The sequence below is a fragment of the Syngnathus acus genome, chromosome 21 (assembly GCF_901709675.1).
Source record: "Syngnathus acus chromosome 21, fSynAcu1.2, whole genome shotgun sequence".
Lineage (NCBI taxonomy): Eukaryota > Metazoa > Chordata > Actinopteri > Syngnathiformes > Syngnathidae > Syngnathus > Syngnathus acus.
The window spans coordinates 3,630,649-3,652,031 of NC_051105.1; the positions used below are offsets into that span (position 1 = coordinate 3,630,649).

Consider the following 21,383-nt stretch of genomic DNA (forward strand, 5'->3'; position numbering starts at 1 on the left):
TTATAGTCCGGAAAATACAGGATGTATATGTGTGTGTGTAGTATGTGTATATACGTATATGTAGTGTGTGTATGGAAAATTTCATATGCCTTTATTAAAATTGTCTGAAATTCAAATATAGTTATTCCCTTTTAAAAAAACATTAATTGCTGGCCAGTGTGTGGTCTTTTTTTAACTGATGTATAATTTATTCATCTTTTTCTCAGGGTCACGTTTACAATTCCACATCCCGCATCAGGAATCGCACAGAGAAGAGATCATGGCTGGGCTTCGCGCAAGTAATTTGAACTCCTCATTTTAACTCAGCAATTGCATATTGGACTATTAAATGGTTTCAGATAAAACGCACAAAAATTACCGTAAAGCCTACATTGGTGCAAATTGTTTTGTGAGTACAGATGAGTAGCGCATTGTCTTGTCCCTTTAGGGCTACTTGTTGTACCGGGACACAGGTAACCACAGTATGTCGGCCATCAAGCTCAATCCTGAGACACTGGAGCCTGAGGGGGCTGTCACCATGCCAGGTGCTTACAGAGTATTACTTTTATAGCACTTTATATCTAGCTATGTTTGTTTTTAAAGTATCCTATAAATAAAGTTTCGTTGAGTTTATCATGCTGCAGTATGCATTATATATTCTGATCGTTTTTTTGACCTTTTTTGACCTCTCGTCATCATCGACGCAAGATTGATTAAAGGTGCACAAGCCATAGATAGTATTTACAGTTTTATTCCTCTGTCCAGGTCAACACTCGGATGGACAGAACATACTCTTCACAGACGGAGAGCACATCAACCAAATAGCAGCCTGCAAAGATGTGAGTCTTAAGTTATTTTCATGGGAATTCCTCAACAACCAGGCATACCTAATGACTATTCTGAATTATTCTGAATTATTTTTAATTCCCCAGCAGTTCAAAATGCTTTACATTCCCACAAAGCCTCTTCTCGACTAATGCTGTCACTTATACCGAGTGAGCTGCGCTTTCGTGTAGCGCAGCATGGCAATGAAGGGTCGTGCTTGCATATTCGCCAGAGTTTAATGTCACAATCTATCTGCATAAGCACATAAGAACTGCGCTTGGGATTCAGGTGGGGGGGAGGGGCCTATGTGAAATCCATATAAAACTGCCATTGCCGACAAGGGAGCAGCTTAGCGGGAAGGAAATCAAGAGAGCTTCTGCGCATATGGTGTATTATTTTTTATATCCCTTGTTGCCTGCCAAATGTTGATGGTCTACTGAGATTTAATGCCATTAGTACAGGCACAGAGCTGTGTTTTATGCTATAGATTTGATTAATAATGCTTCAGCACAAAGGCTGAAAGGAAGATTTCAAAGCACAAACACATATTGCAGATAGTATCAAATAACAGGTGGAAACTTCTCATGGCCACAATTAAGCAATTTGATATTTTTGACATTGGCTAATACACAATAAATAAACTCATTATCATACGCATCAATTCAAGCAGTACCTATAAAATGTAAGACGTGTTTTTTTTCTTAATGTGTCATGCATCTTCAAAGCATTAGTCGTTTTATTTTACTGTTTTTATTTTTTGAACACAGCGTATCCTAGGTCAAGGATGTTCTTGTGTGGTGTCTCTTTAGCAGGATGGTTTTGTGGTGCGCATCTACACTATGAGCTCAGACCCGAGCCTGCAGCAGGAACTGCAGCTGAAACTGGCAAGGAAGTGTCTGCACGCCTGCGGCATCTCCCTCTTTGACCTCGAGAAGGATCTGCACATCATCAGTGAGTGATGCTAAATGGACATGGTGTTTTTTTTCCAAAGAAACATTATTTTCTCATATAGCGGCTGGAGGCGAAGAGCGCCGAGTTGCTCGACGATCGAAAGCACTACGTCGGTGCTTATTTCTTTTTTCAACTGCTTTTTAGAATAATATGAAACAATATTGCTTACGATGTGTAACCATGGATGCACATATTGTAGAGCACTTCCACATCAAAATGCGAATTGGATATAAAAATGTAAGATCATCATCATAATATCTTTTTACACACTGACACATCACACAAGACTATTATAATGACATTTAAACACCCCACACTGAAATAATAAGAAAAAAACTAAAAGTTAAACACTCAAAAGAAAAAGTATTGTTAAACAGTCAAATATTCTACCTGGAATTCAATTTTTTTTATGGTTGTAAGCAAGTAACCAAAAGTGAACTTATTATATTCAGAATTAGTTTTTTGAAATGAATCTGTTATTGGAATTGTATTCTACCAAATATAGGAATTGGTACTGACTTTGTAAAATCCACATCGAGTTGGGTCATAATGATAAAAAAGAGAATAATAAGTGAGATTCCTATTCTGCCCAGGGATCTTACACCGACCGGTAAGACTGCTTACTGGGATTCATTTGCTTCTCTGTTGGTGCTGCTGTTTTGGTTAGCAGGATATTTCAAGTCATATAAAAAGTGGGTGAACGACAGCAACTATTAACTGATTAACTAATTACAGCCCAAATCAAGTGTTTTTCTTAATGTGAATAAGAAGACATCTGTTTGAAGGAGGCCTTCATTTGTCTTAGACGTATGGCGACCAAGTGGAGCGTATAGCTTATTTGATTGCTCTACAAATAAATAATACTTGTTTGAAGATAGATTAGAATAAGATAGAGGTCTCTTTGAGCTGAGGGGATTTGTTTACTCAAGCAAATGCCGCCCATTAATATCTCTTGATGCTAAGTATTAATAAGAGTAGAGGCCACTTTTTAAGAAAATGCAACACTGTGTACTTGTAGTCTGTGTATGTTGGTCAGAAAGTATCCTATCTCCATGAGACCATAACTCAAAACCCCGTGTTGATCTCACAGGCACAGGCTTTGATGAGGAGGCGGCGTTGCTTGGAGCTGGCAGGGAATTTGCGCTGATGAAAACTGCCTCTGGGAAGGTGAGCGTGAATATCCTGTATTTTTGAAGTCACACACTCACTGTCCACCATCATTCAGTCCACTCACACCATCTAAGAGCGATAAATTGATTTGAGCGACGCACATTCCTTGCTATTCTGGCCCTTATTTAGTGGCTGAATTACAATAGATGCGTGTGTACCTAATGTTACAGGGGATCAAGTGTCGTAGAAACAAGCTTTTGTCATACAAACACAAGCCCATGCCAAGTATGTTGTCAGGCAGCGGTGTGTGCAGGGCGTACTTTGTTGCTTTTTTGCCGTGGGTGTGACTCAGAGTGAGGCCTTGCCAGATAACAAGAGGAAGCCACTTTGCTTGTTGATCATTTTTTTGGACCTGGTTGGACTAGTGTTGCTTCGTCTGGCAACACTGCTAAGTACTGTTACTGGAGGCTTAAACAGTACCGTATTTTCCGCACTATAAGGCGCACCGGATTATAAGGCGCACCTTCAATGAATGGCCCATTTTAAAACTTTGTCCATATATAAGATGTATACATTTGGCCTGCGGGCCGGACTTTGGACATGCCTGCTGTAGTGGCTCAATATTGGTCCATATATAAGGCGCACCTGATTATAAGGCGCACTGTCGGCTTTTGAGAAAATTGGAGGGTTTTAGGTGCGCCTTATAGTGTGGAAAATACGGTACTCTGTTCTCAGACCTCTGTATGTTGGCCACAAACTCGAGTCCTGAATTCATTTCTGTATAAATTTAGTAACACTACCTTCTTCCTTCATCCTCCCATGTCAGATCTACTACACTGGAAAGTATCAAAGCCTGGGCATAAAGCAAGGAGGACCTTCCGCTGGCAAATGGGTGGAACTTCCTGTTACGAAATCTCCCAAGATCCTTCAGTTCTCCGTCGGCCACGACGGCTCCCACGCATTGTTAGTGGCCGAAGACGGAAGCGTCTTCTTCACCGGTTCCGCAAGCAAAGGAGAAGATGGAGAGTCCAGTACGAGACATCCACATTTATGTCGTTACGGCTCATATTGCAAGCTAACACAATTCAATTAATGTGTCATTTCCTTCGACACCCCGCGCAGCTAAAAGCCGGCGACAACCCAAACCCTACAAGCCCAAGAAGATGATCAAATTAGAGACCAAGATGGCAGTGTACACGGCGTGCAACAACGGCAGCAGCAGCATCGTCACCAAAGACGGCGAGCTGTACATGTTTGGAAAGGACGCCATTTACAGCGACAGCACTTGTTAGTTCATCTTTCATAAAAATGTCGTTGAATCCTCAAAGTGAAATGTCCCTATAAATGAGCAAGTTGTATTTCAACTAATTTTCTGGGAAAATAGTTGTGCACTTATTAATTCCACAAATACAGTGGAACATCAAATTACAAATTGGTGACCCTGTTCGCTAACTGAAACGATCATAAATCAAGGTAATGTTTCTCATTAAATGAATGGAAATGTAATTAATCAGAAGTCACCCACAATCGTGAAATGTCTTGTTTTGAACTCAGTAGGTTCAACTCTCCAATGTTTATTTAACCCACAGTGTTCTTATTAATTCTCACATTTGACCATCACCACCATCTGCTCTCCACAGGCCAGGTGACCGATTTGAAAGGCCACGTTGTGACCCAGGTTGCAATGGGAAAGGCCCACACGTGCGTCCTGACCAAGAGCGGGGAGGTGTGGACGTTTGGTGTGAACAACAAGGGCCAGTGTGGCAGAGACACAGGGGCCATGAGCCAAGCTGGGAAAGGTGAGCAAAATAAAACCATCAAATTAAAAAAATATATGTTTGCATTTTTGTGGGTCAAACATGGAGAGAAGCATAAATGTAAGAAAGATGTCTATCCATTTTTCCCCGTCATAGAAGTAATATTTGATTGGCAGTTGGGAGGTGAGCGTGGTTTCATTGCATTTGGCCGACAGGCCCACACTGTTTCCGATTTTCCACGACCCAGGTCTCGTTTTATATATTTGGCGATTTCTTTTTTTCAACGATTCAAATTTGGCACAATTACTAACTCTCTTCTCTGCGGTGTCACATTTAGAATAAATCTTTTCACTTTACAAGAATTTAAACATCATAGTTTATTTGACACTTGCTTGGCCGATGTGTCCGTCGCAGCATTCGGTGTGGAGAACATGGCCACGGCCATGGACGAGGACCTGGAGGATGAGCTGGAGGAGAAGGAAGAGAAGAGCATGATGTGTCAGTCTGGCATGCACAAGTGGAAGCTGGACCAGTGCATGGTTTGCACAGTGTGTGGTGACTGCACGGGCTATGGTGCCAGCTGTGTCAGCAGTGGGCGGCCTGACAGAGTACCAGGAGGGTAGGAGAACACAGATACAATATTATATATAAGTCCTTTCAAATGACATCTTTGTGTCTTTTTTTTTTTCCACCCCAGCATCTGTGGCTGTGGATCGGGGGAGTCTGGCTGCTCGGCATGCGGCTGCTGCAAAGCTTGTGCCAGGGAACTGGATGGTCAGGAGGCTCGGCAGAGAGGCATTTTTGATGCCGTCAAAGAGATGATCCCATTGGATCTCCTCTTAGGTAACGTCTTTTCCTCACCCTTTAACACCGGAGCCTCTTTTATACAGCGATCCCAAAAAATTCGGCAATATAAATCCGACATTTTGCCTCCTTTGCTGTTACTGTGCGAGCTTTCACACGGTACCCTGCAATCAGATCATTTGCTGACGTCAATGCTAGCTTCTGTTGTGACGTATGAAATACTTTTCTGACAGCAACATGTGCTTTCAACACATCAGGGCGGGAAAAGTGAGTGTAAGGTGTTGTATTTGACATCCCACCCTTGCCATTGCGGCAATCCCGTACAAATAGTCGCCGTTATGCTGCGTGTGTGATTAATAATACATACAGTACGTGAAAAAGTTTGTTTGAAAAATCTTTACAAAGAAAACAAAATTGCTGAGAATGAGGTTGGAATTATATTCGAATAAAAATGAAGATTTAGAAAATAAATTTGAGGACAAAAGGTCAACATTACATTTTTCATTTATGCAAAAACTGCAAGGCGGGTCTTGCAAGTGTGACATTATTAACACTTCTGTCCCAGTATTACACTTACACAGAGTTGCTGGTTCTATTCTGACTGTGATACTACCTTCAAAAGCAGAAAATAGCAAGGTGGACTTTTGTCCATTCTTTGCATGGCGCCACTGACACAGAACAGCAGAAGAAGGGCATCTCTTCCAGGCAGGCTAAAAAAAGGATCTGCTGTGTTCTGGCCCACAAACTTTATCATTCACTCTCAAGTTGTCCCTCTCACTTACAAACTAAGCATGATGATCTCCTTACTACATAAGGTGTGGAAAGAGGATTTTTCAGCTTTCAGGAGTGTGCTGGTTAATGCAACCTGCGTAAGGATCACGGGAAACTTTGAAGAAGTTGCGAGAAACCTGTCTTTGTTTTTTCCGAGTCTGTTCTGCACACACTGCCCCCTGCCTGTTGCTTTTCTGCTGCATTCCATGTGCCTGTGTCACCCATTTTGTTCTCCTGCGGAGTTGACTCACTGTTAGTCCATTACGTGACGTCTATCCATCATCGTTCATTCATTGATGTTTGTCTTGTTGTGTTCTGCTCTGCTCCTTCTTCTCTTCCCATCCTGCATCTGTCTGGCCTGGCTGCACCTCCCCATCCTTTTTTTTGTTATCAGCTGTGCCTGTTCCTCCCCCTCCAGGCGTGAACATCGAGGAGCACATTCAGATTCGTCAGGAGGAGAAACGGCAAAGGATCAACCGCCGACACAGGCTGGAGGAGGGACGAGGTAGGACTCAGGTCAAGACAGATGGGGGCCATCCATTTATCTGAGGCTAAAATTTCCCATAAAATGGAAATACATCAAGGAACCTCTATTTGTGTTTTGGCCACACTGAAAAATCCAAAAATAATATTCATTTGAGAAATAAGAAAAGAATCTTCATTTAAGAATGCATTTACATCTACGTATTTTAACAGAATACAATACTTTTACGATAGATAAAATGTTACTTCATGAAAATAAAAATGAAGAGATAAATAAAAATCGACATTTCTAACAACAGCGCGAGTGTGCACAAAACTGATTTCCTATTTGCCATTTTATGCGTCAGAGCACTTGCGTTGGAGAGATTACTACTCGCTGAAAATCGCTATGGTAATATAAATAGGTCTGTCAATGTCAGACCTATTTAATTTATTTAGTTCTGAATATACTATATCCCATGTCAGTGTTTATTACTGCAGTAGCCGAGATTAATACTTTGGTAGCTCTCATTCCTCGTGCAAACATTAATAAAAAGTACACGCATTTTTCCAAATAATGTACGTGTTTCATATTCTTAAATTATTGCTTAAGTTTTAGAAATATATGAGTTTTTTTTTGTGTGTTCATTTATTTTTCAAGACATAACTATTTGTTGGTTTGATAAGTGAAAAAATAAACAATTGACAATTACTCATGAATTCTTTTGAGCTGAGTAAGACTTTTCAATTGCCTGAACAAAGTAATGACTTGACTTGCATTTGTTTTGGTGACTTGACGTCAGATATTTATGTGATTATATTTTTACAAGAATAAGTCATAATATTAACATTAGTCATACTTTTGAAGATTAAAGTCATCTTGACTTTAGACTGGAATTTTTTTTTCTTTCTTCTTCGACAACTTTTTTTCAGTGTGGCCAGTACGATATTGTGCAACACCACATAATCTCAGAACTCCTGGCACAGAGCTTCATCAAAAACACAATTTAAAATTGACTTCAAAATATCATCCATGTAATTATTTACCAATAGTTGAACTGGTCATCCTAACCACATTACCCATCCTCGTTAAGTGCAGTAATTTTCCAAACTCAAATATACAGCTGCAGTTGCAACATAGCAGCCGAGGGGCAAATTTAGAGTAAAATGCGGTTTTCAGACCTTTCTAGTGTATTCATAAATAGTCAGGGAGTGTTGGGAATAGTGTGAATGGCATGAGTATCAATCAGTGTTCATCCCCTTTCATTTCAATTATCTTTAAGGTGCTGCGCTAGCTTGGGTGCCTTGGTGACTTCCCCCATGCTTTTTTATTTTCTTTTCTTTGGTGAGCGTGCATGGTCGTGGCATAGCGGTATTTATCTTGTGCTGTTTCCCATTGATTTGTGAGCGTTGTTGCATGCATGTGAAAGTTTCTTTCTCCCCTAGGCCCCATTGTTTTCCCCGGTACCATTTTAATGAACCAGCGTGAGCAAGCCCTAGCCAGAATAAGACCCCTTCAGGCGCTAAGGCATAAACGGGACAAGCACAAAGGTACTACGGTCTTACACTACCTCAATGGGGACGGAGACGACCCCCCCCCCTCACTTTATTTGACTTATTTCCCCCGTCTGGCTGTCCCGTCCACTCTCTAACGGGGGTCATTCAAGTGTCTTTAGGTTTAGATTTCATGGCAAGATCCACTCACTTGTGGGCTTTCTAATAGCAGTTCCACCATGGTTTGATTTGTTTTTCAAATTGCATGGTGGGCTGGATTAAAAGCTGATGGTTGACTTTTCTCAGACACAGTGCTTTTTTTTATGACTTAATGCCAGGGAGAAGGAAACCCTTCACTATTCCTGTGTAATAAAAAGTACACTAGACCCTCAGAAGTGGAACACAAGTTCTGTTCTAGGAGGCAAATTGATTTCATTCTTGGATTACATTGAATCTTTTTAGAATGCTACTTCAAAACATTACCTGTACACTTGGTACAAGTTGCATTATGCCACATTTGGAGCTGGAAACAAACGAATCCATTTGACAGGTTCCGAGTTCTCGTTCAGCATTCAAATTCCTTTTCTCATTGTTTGATACAGCAAGAGTTCTGAGGGTCAACTGTGCGTATACTTGACAATTTTGCATTTTTTAGCATCCTTCCTGAAGAAGAGGAAGCTAGTTTTCCCCTTTGCCCCCCCCCCCCCCCAACTGACACACTCTTGCACTCCACTGTTTTATTTCTGCTGAACTTTCAGCCCTGCCTGTTTAGTCATAGGGCTATGAGTCAGTCAATATTTAATTTGATAGCTTCTAATCTTTTATTTTGTAAACCACAAACAGTTGGCAGTCATTGTGTTGTATGTGATTTATGGGAATTGACGCCCCACGCCTTAAGTCAGACCTTTTACACAAGACTCTGTCGACCATATTTCCTCAGTGTAGTTTAAAAAAAAAAAAGGAAAAATACAGTCTGTTGTATCTCTTGCAGACAAGCTTTATTGTGTTTTATTTGAGGTCTGTTTCCCAGAAAGATCTGTTTTTTTCCCTTCTTCTTTCATTCTCAGCATGTGATTTCCTTCTCTCCTTTATCCTCCAGCTTAGTTTCTCCCAGGACTGTAGACACGAGACTCCTGGAAGTTGGTCCTGAGCTGCTTTTGCTACCCTCTGTTGCCCTCAAAACAGATCCACTTTTGTGATCTTTTTTTTTTTTCTTCTTCTAGATGGCAGCAGTGAGCGCGGTGAGAAAGATGCCAGTAAAATCACCACCTACCCACCCGGGGCAGTCAGATTTGACTGTGAAATGAGAGCTGTGCAGGTCAGCTGCGGTTTCCACCACTCGGGTAGGTTACTTCTCATAACCTTAATCTTAACATAAAAGATCTGGTCAGCTTCTTGGCATGTCAAATTGATAATATGATAGTGATGAACCACCACTGCTTGTTTTTCTGCTATTTCACTTGTGATTTTTATGGTTGCATTTTTTTTTGCAGTGGTGCTGATGGAGAATGGAGACGTCTATACGTTTGGTTACGGACAACATGGCCAGCTTGGACATGGTGATGTCAACTCCAGGTACTCTTTTGATTGCCTTTAAAAACATACGGGGGTTAAGACAACCGATGGTGGTAACCAGGAATTGACGAAAACACTTCTAGGCCATAAATATAAAATAATCAAACACAAAACAATGCAAAGTAGGTTATTACCAGCGAGTCATCAACTCAAATTTTTGTATGAAAACACTCCAAGGCCATTAATACAAAACATTAAAAACAGTAAGTGCAACTATGGCTAATGCTGCGTGATGTCATGTTCATGTGTACCTTTCCTAATCTCAAAATGTTATATTTTAGGATCTTCGTAAACCTACGATGCTCGGCAAACGTAGATCTTGAGCAAATTGACCATACAAACGGCATCTCGTCTTTCTAGGGGATCTCCAACGTTGATCCAGGCTCTCCCGGGCCCGAGCGTCCAAGTGACGGCAGGCAGCAACCACACTGTTGTTCTTCTAGTGGACGGGCAGGTCTTCACTTTTGGTAGTTTCTCGGTAAGATTATTATTATTTTTTAAACAGTTTACTCAACATGAGTCACATTGAAACCCCAAAACACACAATTGATCTCTTAGAAGGGACAGCTTGGGCGACCTATCCTTGACATGCCCTACTGGAACGCCAAACCATCCCCTATGCCCAACATCGGCGCCAAATACGGACGAAAGGCCACCTGGATCGGCGCCAGCGGTGATCAGACGTTCCTGCGTATTGACGAGGCGCTCATCAACTCGCACGTGCTGGCCACTTCCGAGATCTTTGCCAGCAAACACATAATCGGTCTCGTGCCCTCCTTCGTTTCTGAGCCGCCTCCGTTCAAATGCTTACTCATCAACAAAATGGACGGAAGCTGCCGCACCTTCAATGATTCTGAGCAGGAGGACCTGCAAGGGTTTGGGCTGTGCCTGGACCCTGTCTATGATGTCATATGGAGGTCAGTCCAAGGACTTTTTGTGCTATTATTTTCCATTAAAAAAATATCACTCTGGCCCACCAAGAATATATGTTCATTACAAAGAGTCCACAATATTTGTTCCATCAATTTAGCCATTGTTTTTCTCTGTTGCTGCTAGCCACTCCACATCTTCTCCCTGTGCTCCTTCGAAAAAACGTTGGTAATCAATCTCCTTAATCGAGTTCATCTGTGTGCTTTTAGGTTCTTACCAGCTTCGAGAGAGATGTGGTGCTACAACGCAGTGATAGCAGACGCCAGGGTGCCCTCCGCCACAGATCTACAAGCTCGCTGCAGCATCCTCAGCCCGGAGCTGGCGCTGCCTGCGGGGTCACAAGCCACCACCACGCGCTCACATGGCGCCCTACACATTCTTGGTAATGCGAGAGCTTATATTCTGCCTTGGCGTTAGCGTTTACCGCAACGCCAGAAGGTTTCATGCTAAGTATACTTCTGTCGCCAGGTTGCCTGGATACCCTGGCGGCCATGCAGGAGTTGAAGATGGGTGTGGCCAGCGCCGAGGAAGAGACACAGGCAGTTATGAAGGTCTACTCCAAGGAGGACTACAGCGTGGTGAACCGCTTTGAGAGTAAGTGTGTACTTGAAAATATAAATCAGTCGTCTTTGAGCTGTGATTTATCGGAGGTTGGCCGTTGAACATTATAGCCATCAGCACATCGCATGGCCTTAATGATGTGGGATGTTTTAGGTCACGGTGGAGGTTGGGGCTACTCGGCCCACTCTGTTGAGGCCATTCGCTTTTGTGCTGACGCCGACATCTTGCTGGGTGGGCTGGGCCTCTTTGGTGGGCGTGGGGAATATACCGCTAAAATCAAGGTAAGAAACCTGTTGCTCAAATTAAGGCTGCGTTGATTTCTTAGTCAGAATTCATTGAATGCTTTAATCCCATTTTGGCAGCTTTTTGAACTGGGGCCTGATGGAGGCGACCATGAGACAGATGGAGATCTTCTTGCTGAGACTGACGTACTGGCCTATGACTGTGCTGCCAGGTACAGTTAATTTAGATTACCGGTATGTACTGTGTTAAATATTACTCAAGTGCTGCCTAATCTACTCGAGTAAAGAAACGCCTGGTCTAAGTAGACGCCTCCTTTCTTCTTTCTGCCTTACTTTTTTTTAAATGCATCTGCACAAATAAAGTTCTTCTCCATAAATACATACAATTAATAAGATGCATGGGACTGCGGGATTTTTAGTGGGGAAAAAAATCTGCTGGGCATTAAGTACTATATGATAAAGTATTCTTCCCGTTCATCATTGTTGCATTCGTTTCAATTGAACGTTTTTGTTTTTAAATGAATTCCAGAGAAAAATACGCCATGATGTTTGATGAGCCAGTGCTGCTACAGTCGGGCTGGTGGTACGTGGCCTGGGCCCGGGTGTCCGGTCCCAGCAGTGACTGTGGATCCCACGGACAAGCTACTATCACCACCGATGATGGGTACAACAAACTTCACGTTTATCTACCATGCAATACCTTGGGAGACATATTTCATTCTTATTTGTTTCTCTTAAGTGTGGTATTCCAGTTTAAAAGCTCCAAGAAGTCAAACAATGGTACAGACGTCAATGCGGGTCAAATTCCTCAGCTACTTTACAGGCAAGTGTTATTACTAGTGATTTATGCTTCTTTATTGTCAAATAAATGTAAACCTATCCAATATTATTTCACATTAGGCTTCCGTCAAATGATGGGAATGCATCAAAAGGAAAACAGCAGACCAGTGAGCCAGTTCACATCCTTAAGCGCTCGTTTGCTCGGACAGTCTCTGTGGTAACTACCGGCAGAATAATTTGGAGGTGGTTAACATCACATAGCTTTATTATTTACACGTTTTTTTTTTCCCCCCACAGGAATGCTTTGAGTCTCTGCTCAGCATCCTCCACTGGAGCTGGACCACCTTGGTTCTGGGTGTGGAGGAGCTGCGAGGCCTGAAGGGCTTCCAGTACACAGCCACCTTGCTTGATCTGGAGAGGTTGCGCTTTGTGGGGACGTGCTGCCTCCGCCTGCTCCGGGTCTACATCTGCGAGATCTTCCCCATTGCCGGTAAGATGACACGGAGGTTTATTAGCCTACGGACACCTGCCTTATATCGATAGAAGAGTTTTGATTTCAAGTGGGTGTTCTCACTGTGTGATCGGGCTCTTAGCCAGTGCCAAAGCTGTGGTGGAGGAGTCGAGCAAGCTGGCCGAGTGCGTGGGGAAGACACGCAGCCTGCTGAAGAAAATCCTGTCGGAGAGCACGGACAACTGTTTGACCAAGCTGGACAACGACCCACAGGGCTACCTGTCCCAGCCTCTAACGCTGCTGGAGGCCGTGCTGCAAGAGTGCCACAACACCTTCACCGCCTGTTTCCATTCCTTCTACCCAACACCTGCGCTGCAGTGGGCCTGCCTTTGCGACCTGCTCAATTGCCTGGATCAGGTTAATCATCATTTTGTTGAGATGTTATTTGACATGTTGAAGCTATTTGTCTTTCAAAAATGAATTCTTCTTGGGATCAATTATGTTTAGAATAATTTACTCCTTATTTCAGACATTTGCTATGATGAAATCTTTATAAACAATACAAGGGCAAGTCCAGTATGACCAGTCTAATCAATGAATCAATCTTTAAACATAAACACCATAATTAAAGCCATTAACCAGTAATGCAATTTAAAACGTCACATACATGATAGTTAAACCAGGGGTGTCCCAAGTCCAACCCACGAGTAATTTCCTGCCTGCTTCACATTTTTTATAGTGCTGCCACATGTTCTAAAAATGAAATCTAAACATGGCTTGCATCATAAGGTAGCTAAACCCTGAGGAGAATAAAGAGCACGGAAAGAACATCTTCCATTTTGTTGTTATTGTTTCCAGGACATTGCTGAGGCCAACTTTCGCACATCCAGCAGTCGTCTGCTGGCGGCAGTCATGTCCGCTTTGTGCAACACCTCGGTTAAATTGACGTCCATCCTGCCCATCGCGTACGATGGCGAGGTCCTGCTGCGCTCGCTAGTCAAGCAAGTCAGCACGGAGAACGACTCGGCTCTCGCTCATCGCTTCCCCCTGCTTGTGGCCCACATGGAGAAGCTAAGCCATGTGAGCGTCATGTGCACGTTGTGAATCATTCTAATTCAGGAAATTATTGAAAGGATTGAATTGTTATTCTCGTCGACCTTAGACCGAGGAGAACCTGATGGGAATGACCAGCTTTCGGGAAGTCCTGGAGAAGATGCTGGTGATTGTGGTGCTTCCGGTCAGGAAGAGCCTGAGGAAAGAGGTGGAGCTTTTCTCTCCACACCTGGTGTCCAACACCTGTGGTCTGCTGGCCTCCATCGTCTCTGAGCTCACTGCCTCTGCCCTGGGCTCCGAGGTAAAGAATTTGATCACTGATCATTTCTGAGCAAGTTTTTGAGTTAATTATTTTTTGTCTCCTCCGTATTAGATTGATGGTCTGAACTCGCTCCACTCTGTGAAGGCCTCTCCGAACCGTTTCACCAAGACGAGCCAAGGCCGCAGCTGGAACACGGGCAACGGTTCTCCGGATGCAATTTGCATGACAGTGGACAAGCCGGGTGTCGTCTTAGTGGGTGTCTGCGTGTACGGAGGCGGCGGCATCCACGAGTATGAGCTGGAGGTGCTCGCTGACGATGTAAGAAAGCGTATTAAGGTGGATTTGTGCTTCACTGTGCACCGTTTCAAATTGTTTTTGTTAACTTCTGTCTTTTCATACAGGCACAAACAGAGCACCCAGGGGACTCTGCACACACTCATAGGTGGACATCTCTAGAGCTGGTGAAAGGAACTTACAGCACTGATGATTCTCCGAGTGATATTGCGGAGATTCGCCTGGACAAGGCCGTGCCGCTCAAGGTACGTAGACAATTAAAAAAAAAAAAAAATGCTTGGCTCTGTTTTAGTAATCCTCTTTGTACTGCTTTTACTCAGTGCCCCCTAGTGCTGAGAATGAGACACCACATAACTGAAATATCTTTCGTCTGCAAGAACGATGTACATTGCAAATCTTTCCAAAGTAGACCAATCCACTTCCAACGTTTTATCATTTCAAACTAATTTTACGACAAGGAAATAATATACAGTGAATTTATCAGTTCTTTTTAGGTAATTGTATTGCTATAATGTGTGAGCAGCCAGATTCTTTTGTGTGTCGCTATAAATTGCATTTTAGGTTCTACGTTTATCATCACATTTCCCTTTTCTATTACTGGTACCCTTCTGCGATGGCATAAAAAAAATGCAGAGCTCATTTGTGAAGTTCAAGTTATATAGACTGGGGGTCTCTACCTTTTTGAAAGTGAGAGCAATTATACTTTGGTACCGATTAATACGAAGGGCTACACACATTTGCTCAAATTACTGTTCATTTTGTTGTATGTTAATCAATAATAAATGATGTGAATTTTTGTGAAGACACTGATCATGTTAATAGTTTCTCACAATAACGAGCAACATTTTATTTCTGTAATTCTCTGCCAGTGTCTTCTTTATTTTCAAAATATCATCCATGCAACATTCCGAGAAAATCACAGTGCCAACACAGGTTTGTTATTCTTCAAACAGACCCGTGGGCTACTAATGTGGTCCTTGGGGTCTACCTGGTGACCCTAGGTGCAGAGTTCATAAAATCTGGTGGCATCTTGCTTGATGTTGATATTTTTCTGGAATATTGTTAAACCTTTGTGATATAAAACTGAGCTGTATTCTCGTGTAGGAAGCGGTAAAGTATGCCGTGCGATTGCGCAACTATGGCAGCCGCACTGCAAACGGAGATGGCGGCATGACCACGGTGCAGTGCTCAGACGGTGTGTCCTTCACCTTCAGCACTTGTAGCTTGAGCAGCAATGGCACCAACCAGACGCGAGGACAGATCCCTCAGATTCTCTATTACAGGTAAACCCCAACTTTCTTTTTCCAGAAGACATCTCTGTTCTGTATTTTTTTTCATCTGACGTTTGTCTTCTGACTTAAGGAGTGAATATGATGGCGATCTCCAATCCCAGCTGCTGAGCAAAGCCAACGAAGAGGACAAAAACTGCAGCCGGGCACTGTCTGTGGTCAGTGCTGTGGTCAGGGCCGCCAAGGACTTGCTTCATAGGGCTTTTGCTGTCGATGGTAAGCCGGGTAATCAGACACCTCATTTGCAAATTTAACTTAGAGCCACTCGAATAGATTTTTTTCGCCTCCCTAATCTAATTTACTCAGTCTGCTCACAGTTTTATCAATGTCCATTTTCTCTTTAGTGGACGACATCCCTGAGCTGTTAAGCTCCTCCAGCCTTTTCTCCATGCTGCTTCCCCTTATCCTGGCCTACATTGGCCCTGTGGCTGCATCTGTACCAAAGGTATCCTTTCAAGCACCTTAACTAGCATTCCATTGACCTTCTTCATTCGCACGGTGTTGATATTGCGCCTCGTCCTCAACCAGGCCGCCGTCGAGGTCTTCGGGCTCGTCCAAGAGCTGCTTCCCGCCGTTTCGGCCCTCAACCAAAAGTACGCCCCGCCCACGTTTAACCCCAATCAATCGACGGACAGCACAACTGGCAACCAGCTGGAGCAAGGACTGTCAGCTTGCACAACCTCCAATCACTACTCCGTGATAGAAAGTGACCACCCCTACAAACAAGCCGGGGTCACGCAATATAAGGTACAATATTCTTTAATATATATCCCAATGGTTTTGGTTACAGGCCATACTTGTTTAGTTAGGGTATGTCAGTGTAATCTGATGTCACACAAAATGATTGTGACCCCAGTGATTGACTGAAAGACTATATAAACTAATTTGCGTTTCCTATATTTAGTGGTTATACTGGATATTACCACACAAACAGCTCTTCATGGAAAATATCTTAATGATATATATTCAGGTAATCCTAGATTAAAAAAAAAAAATCAAGGATTATCCTGAAATCCCTTCTTCAAAGGTTACATACACAATGCCTGTTTTTGTTCAACTCTTTCTAATCAGCTGACTGGGAAAAAAAAAATCATTGAATGTGCTTTGTTGAGTATAGATAAAATTAATTAGTCTGCAAAAAAAACCTTCATTATATAGTAGTGTATTAAAAATAAAAAATACTATCTGTGTATGACTATATGCTGTCAGCCTGAAATGATTACGATTTATTTGTAAAAATAAAAGTAAATATTGCTGTCCCTATTGATGCTTTTTGTTTACGACTGTAGGTTTGATGTTGCCAAGTGCCATATTTCCAATCATTTACACCCCATTTGAATCAAGTCTCTTTTATGTTGTAACCGTGATAAGATCTCATCTGCCTTCAGATCTCCTTTCCTGAATGTGTGCGTTGGACGAGCATCGAGTTCGACTCGCAGTGCGGCACTGCTCAGCCCGAAGACATCCTCCGGCTGCTCATCCCCAGTCGCACCCTACACCTGTCCTGCTTGGGCAGTAAAGCCCTGGTGCATGACACCATCAACACCTGGACCGAGCTCAGGAAGTTTTCAGGCTCAACGGGTTGGCCGACCACAGTGCTTGTCCTGCCAGGTGAGAGGATTGCATCCTGTCACTTCTGTTTTTTTTCATTTCTTAATTCATTACAAATATTAATGTTGCAATAAACTTCCTCTACAGGTAATGAAGTCCTGTTTTCACTTGAAACCGCCTCAGATTATGTGAAGGATGAGAAGGCATCCTTTTATGGCTTCAAGTGTGTTGCAGTGGGATATGAATTCAATCCAGGCCCTGATGAGGTAATGTCTGCTTCTTAATTTTTCTGCTTAATAGTTCTTATTATATCAAAATAAAACCTGAATGTCACTGTATCTGTTCTATTTGGATATTTCAGGGCATCATCCAGCTGGAGAAAGAGTTGGCGTACTTGGGTAGTGTGTGTGCTGCAGCTCTGATGAAGAAAGACCTGGCGCTCCCTATAGGTATGAGGCCTGACGGGCATGACTCATCGTAATGTATTATATATTGCGAGTTACTACTATTTAATTCCATCACTCTTGTAATGCCTAACCTCAAAAACTACTAGTGTATCATTTGTTTTGTTCTGCACTCCCATGTTGTTAGGCAATGAGCTCGAGGAGGACTTAGAGATCCTAGAAGAAGCCTCTCTCCAGGTAAGCGACTTGTTAAATGTATTTATCATTTTTTAAATCCTATTGTCATTCTGCCTTTATTGATCCCTTTGCTGCCCCATTAGGTGTGCAAAGCTCATACAGGGATTTTAGGGAAGGGTCTGGCACTCTCCCATCCGCCCATCATTCTCGAGGCCCTGGAGGGGAACCTGCCCTTGCACCTCCAAACCAACGAGCACTCTTTCCTTGAGGACTTCATCACGTGTGTGCAGAACTCAAGCGGAGGACGTCTAGCGAGGTAGAAATTAATCTCATTGCCTTTTGTTTCTATTTTCCGCTGCACAGGTTTGACTTTATTTGCTATTGAAGCTTTTCCACTGGCAAAAGCAGGCATTGGAAAAAGGTGCTATTTCTGTTTCCAAGTGCGCTAATGTGCTACCAAATGGATAATGTAAACCACTACTTGTTTCTCATTGGTCGAGCAGATTAGTCTTTGTTATCATTTGATGATCCACAACTCCAAGAGACCAAAATAAACATGCGAATGTGAGTTTAGCTTTACCTTAACTGCAATAGTCTATTATTTCTGTCCTTAGTCACCTCTTTGGTAAAGTGCGGCTCTATTTACCGTATTTTCCGCACTCTAAGGCGCACCGGATTCTAAGGCGCACCTTCAATGAATGGCCCATTTTAAAACTTTGTTCATATATAAGGCGCATAGAATAAATAACTCAACGTTGCTCAAACATTAATGCAATCACAATATAGTAACACTCGAAATAGTGAAAACTAACAATATATCAATAACTCAATGTTGCTCAAACGTTAATATCACACAACACACAAAATAAACACGTAAAGTTTACTTTAATTAGTCCTCATCCACGAATCCATATTGGTCCATATATAAGGCGCACCGGATTATAAGGCGCACTGTCGGCTTTTGAAAAAAATTGGAAGTTTTTAGGTGCGCCTTATAGTGCGGAAAATACGGTATATTCTCAGAAGTAACTACAGGGGACCCTCATTCTCCTTTATTGATTGTAATGATTGTCATTCTCACCCTGGTTTTGATTTTTGAAGTGCAAAATCAAGTTCAAAACCCAGCCAAGTCGGTACTCTCGTATAAAAGTAGGATAAGATAAGCTCACAGTGAGACATCCGACTTGTGCCATTCACAAGTAACTCCATGTTTTGATTATGCCTTGTCATCTCTTCCTTCAAGGTGGCTGCAACCAGACTCCTACGCCGACCCCCAGAAGACATCTCTGATCCTAAACAAAGATGACATACGCTGCGGGTGGCCAGCTACTATTGTTGTGCAGACCAAAGATCAATATGGAGATATGGTGCATGTTCCAAATATGAAGGTTGGGAACAATGTTGACTTCCATTTAGAGAAAATTGAACTGGTCGAGATGTAGCACTAGACTAAAATTCCTCATCCGTTTCATAACCAGGTGGAAGTAAAGGCCGTGCCTGTTTCTCAAAAGAAGTCGCTGCAGCCTGAAAATGTGAAAAAACTGCAGCGACTAACCGGAAGCTCCTCACCGGCGTCTTCAGGTCCCGACCTCACCTTTGGAGGTCTGCCAGCACCCAAGCTGGAGGCCACGTACGAGCCCATGATTGTGAAAGAAGCTCGCTACATTGCCATCACCATGATGAAGGTCAGCACCATAAAGTCTTTCCTGTTGAGCACCTCATGTAATAACTCCTTTGACTTTCTCATTTATATTTTTCTAGGCATATGAAAACTACTCGTTTGAGGAGCTACGCTTCGCTTCTCCCACTCCAAAGAGGTACAAGACAGTGAGAGTTGCATTCGAGTACTGTGGAACCTTATTATTCTCATTTCAAAACAATTGGAAATCATGTCAAGTCTAAATCAATTGTTTAAAAGTAAAATTACTCACCCTTTGAAGACACCTGACATGCAATGGAGAGAGTGGTGTATATCTGGAATGAATTAATCTGTAGCACTTGGTTAGTTTGGTATAGTTGATGAGCTTCTTACTGTGGTCAAATTAATTTGTGTATGTCATTAATGATTGCTCATCATACAGAGAAGCCAGAATATTTCAGATGCTGTTTCCGTCCTAAACTCGGTTCCGTGGTCGTCATCACATTTTCCTTTTTCAGGCCCAGCGAGAACATGCTGATACGCGCCAACACTGATGGAACCTACAGTGCCAACTGGACCCCGGGAGCGATCGGTCTCTATACAATCCACGTCACCATTGATGGAATTGAAATAGGTGCGTGCTCATCTCTTATGCTGCATTTAAAACACATTTTAGTTTCATAATGGTACATCACTTAGGAAATGTTCGGAATGCACCGAAGTCGGTCTTTGTATGTTGCTTTTGGGAATACTTAGGGCAATGGTGTTGACATTGAATTGAAACAAAGTACCTGGCTTTTTACAGATGCAGGTTTGGAGGTAGAAGTCAAAGACCCTCCCAAAGGCATGATACCACCAGGGACGCAGATGGTCAAACCCAAGGCAGAGCCTCAGCCGAGCAAGGTTAGCTGTTATTTTGAATTGACCTTCCTCGTAAACACATCCATGTTTGCAAATCACTCTCCGGAAAGCTCAAGTGATCTTCTCGTCTCAAACACGACATCGCTCAAGATATCCGAAGTAACATTTGAAAAAAAAAGTGTGTCTTTTCAAAATACCCTTCCGCTCACTAAGAACCAATCACAATCAATCTACTAATAATTTGCTCCTCTACTTTCATTTCTTCTCATCACATCGCAAAATCTCGTCTATTATAATATACCTCTATATTGACTTTTACCCCAAATTTCCAAACTCTCCTTGCGGATATAAGAAAGAATATCCGCTGCGCTGAGGCCTTAGCTGTCGTGCTTTTCGTTAAGATGAAGCGAGCTCATCCGACCGATGTATGTCCTTCTTTTGTGCATGCGCCCCTGCTTTCTTTCCCTCTTGTCCTTCTTCGTCTTCCGTTGCTGCTGTGGCTCACACCCAGTCTCCCCTCTGCTTCTCTCAGGTGCGCAAATTTGCGTCCAAGGACAGCGCAGGCCTACGTGTGCGCAGTCACCCCTCCCTGCAGAGCGAACAAATAGGCATAGTGCACGTCAATGGCACCATCACTTTCATTGACGAGGTAATTGAGCCCTGAAAAAGACGATCACTCTTATTCTAAGCCGATAAAGACAGACATTTGCAAAAATGCACCTCCAAATCAATTGCCGTACAATTTGGAACTCAGTATTTTTGTGAAATTATCATATTTTGCTGTCACCGTTGCTGTGAGGATTAATCGACCTTTCTGAGCAGTACACGTATCATCATTGATCTTCTCCAAATAGTCCGCTTGCTTCTAAATGTTGTGGTGATTACCTTTTGCCCCAAATCTTTACACTTTTCTTTGACATGTTTCTGCTTACAAAGTATCCTGAGGCATTTTAGGCATAGTTCGCTTTTAGTTACAATTTCAGGAGGAACCTGAAATGCGCTGTAACGATAAAGGTTATGAGTCCAATCTAAATAATTCCTGAAATGTAACTCTAAAAGATTAATATCGTCCCTTTTTTGAGACATTCTTGCGGCATATGAGTTCTTTATGCGTGTTTTTCATGCCCCTCCTGTTTCCATAGTAACGCCCTGCTCTATTGC

At 42.6% G+C, this 21,383-nt stretch overlaps 1 protein-coding gene across 14 annotated transcripts in view; it reads left to right on the forward strand.

The window, feature by feature from the left end:
* The window catches only part of mycbp2 (MYC binding protein 2), a 52,637-nt gene that overhangs the window by 10,491 nt on the left and 20,763 nt on the right, over window positions 1–21,383 (forward strand). For 7 of the 14 annotated variants that reach the window (XM_037240015.1, XM_037240019.1, XM_037240027.1 and 4 more), the window contains exons 7-50: window positions 207–278; window positions 428–524; window positions 745–818; window positions 1,614–1,755; window positions 2,846–2,922; window positions 3,692–3,896; window positions 3,988–4,152; window positions 4,506–4,664; window positions 5,037–5,241; window positions 5,320–5,465; window positions 6,592–6,702; window positions 8,106–8,210; window positions 9,377–9,496; window positions 9,647–9,728; window positions 10,089–10,206; window positions 10,287–10,645; window positions 10,868–11,040; window positions 11,127–11,252; window positions 11,373–11,500; window positions 11,582–11,673; window positions 11,991–12,125; window positions 12,201–12,284; window positions 12,362–12,458; window positions 12,539–12,731; window positions 12,835–13,109; window positions 13,551–13,772; window positions 13,855–14,046; window positions 14,119–14,325; window positions 14,409–14,546; window positions 15,406–15,584; window positions 15,664–15,806; window positions 15,935–16,035; window positions 16,119–16,337; window positions 16,979–17,201; window positions 17,289–17,407; window positions 17,503–17,590; window positions 17,733–17,782; window positions 17,866–18,038; window positions 18,966–19,110; window positions 19,201–19,407; window positions 19,484–19,539; window positions 19,880–19,995; window positions 20,167–20,264; window positions 20,755–20,871. In XM_037240015.1, the coding sequence (XP_037095910.1) occupies window positions 207–278; window positions 428–524; window positions 745–818; window positions 1,614–1,755; window positions 2,846–2,922; window positions 3,692–3,896; window positions 3,988–4,152; window positions 4,506–4,664; window positions 5,037–5,241; window positions 5,320–5,465; window positions 6,592–6,702; window positions 8,106–8,210; window positions 9,377–9,496; window positions 9,647–9,728; window positions 10,089–10,206; window positions 10,287–10,645; window positions 10,868–11,040; window positions 11,127–11,252; window positions 11,373–11,500; window positions 11,582–11,673; window positions 11,991–12,125; window positions 12,201–12,284; window positions 12,362–12,458; window positions 12,539–12,731; window positions 12,835–13,109; window positions 13,551–13,772; window positions 13,855–14,046; window positions 14,119–14,325; window positions 14,409–14,546; window positions 15,406–15,584; window positions 15,664–15,806; window positions 15,935–16,035; window positions 16,119–16,337; window positions 16,979–17,201; window positions 17,289–17,407; window positions 17,503–17,590; window positions 17,733–17,782; window positions 17,866–18,038; window positions 18,966–19,110; window positions 19,201–19,407; window positions 19,484–19,539; window positions 19,880–19,995; window positions 20,167–20,264; window positions 20,755–20,871 (6,333 nt within the window). The remainder of the gene's footprint in view (window positions 1–206; window positions 279–427; window positions 525–744; window positions 819–1,613; window positions 1,756–2,845; window positions 2,923–3,691; window positions 3,897–3,987; window positions 4,153–4,505; window positions 4,665–5,036; window positions 5,242–5,319; window positions 5,466–6,591; window positions 6,703–8,105; window positions 8,211–9,376; window positions 9,497–9,646; window positions 9,729–10,088; window positions 10,207–10,286; window positions 10,646–10,867; window positions 11,041–11,126; window positions 11,253–11,372; window positions 11,501–11,581; window positions 11,674–11,990; window positions 12,126–12,200; window positions 12,285–12,361; window positions 12,459–12,538; window positions 12,732–12,834; window positions 13,110–13,550; window positions 13,773–13,854; window positions 14,047–14,118; window positions 14,326–14,408; window positions 14,547–15,405; window positions 15,585–15,663; window positions 15,807–15,934; window positions 16,036–16,118; window positions 16,338–16,978; window positions 17,202–17,288; window positions 17,408–17,502; window positions 17,591–17,732; window positions 17,783–17,865; window positions 18,039–18,965; window positions 19,111–19,200; window positions 19,408–19,483; window positions 19,540–19,879; window positions 19,996–20,166; window positions 20,265–20,754; window positions 20,872–21,383) is intronic. The other 7 variants (XM_037240028.1, XM_037240016.1, XM_037240017.1 and 4 more) reach the window with 6 other exon arrangements.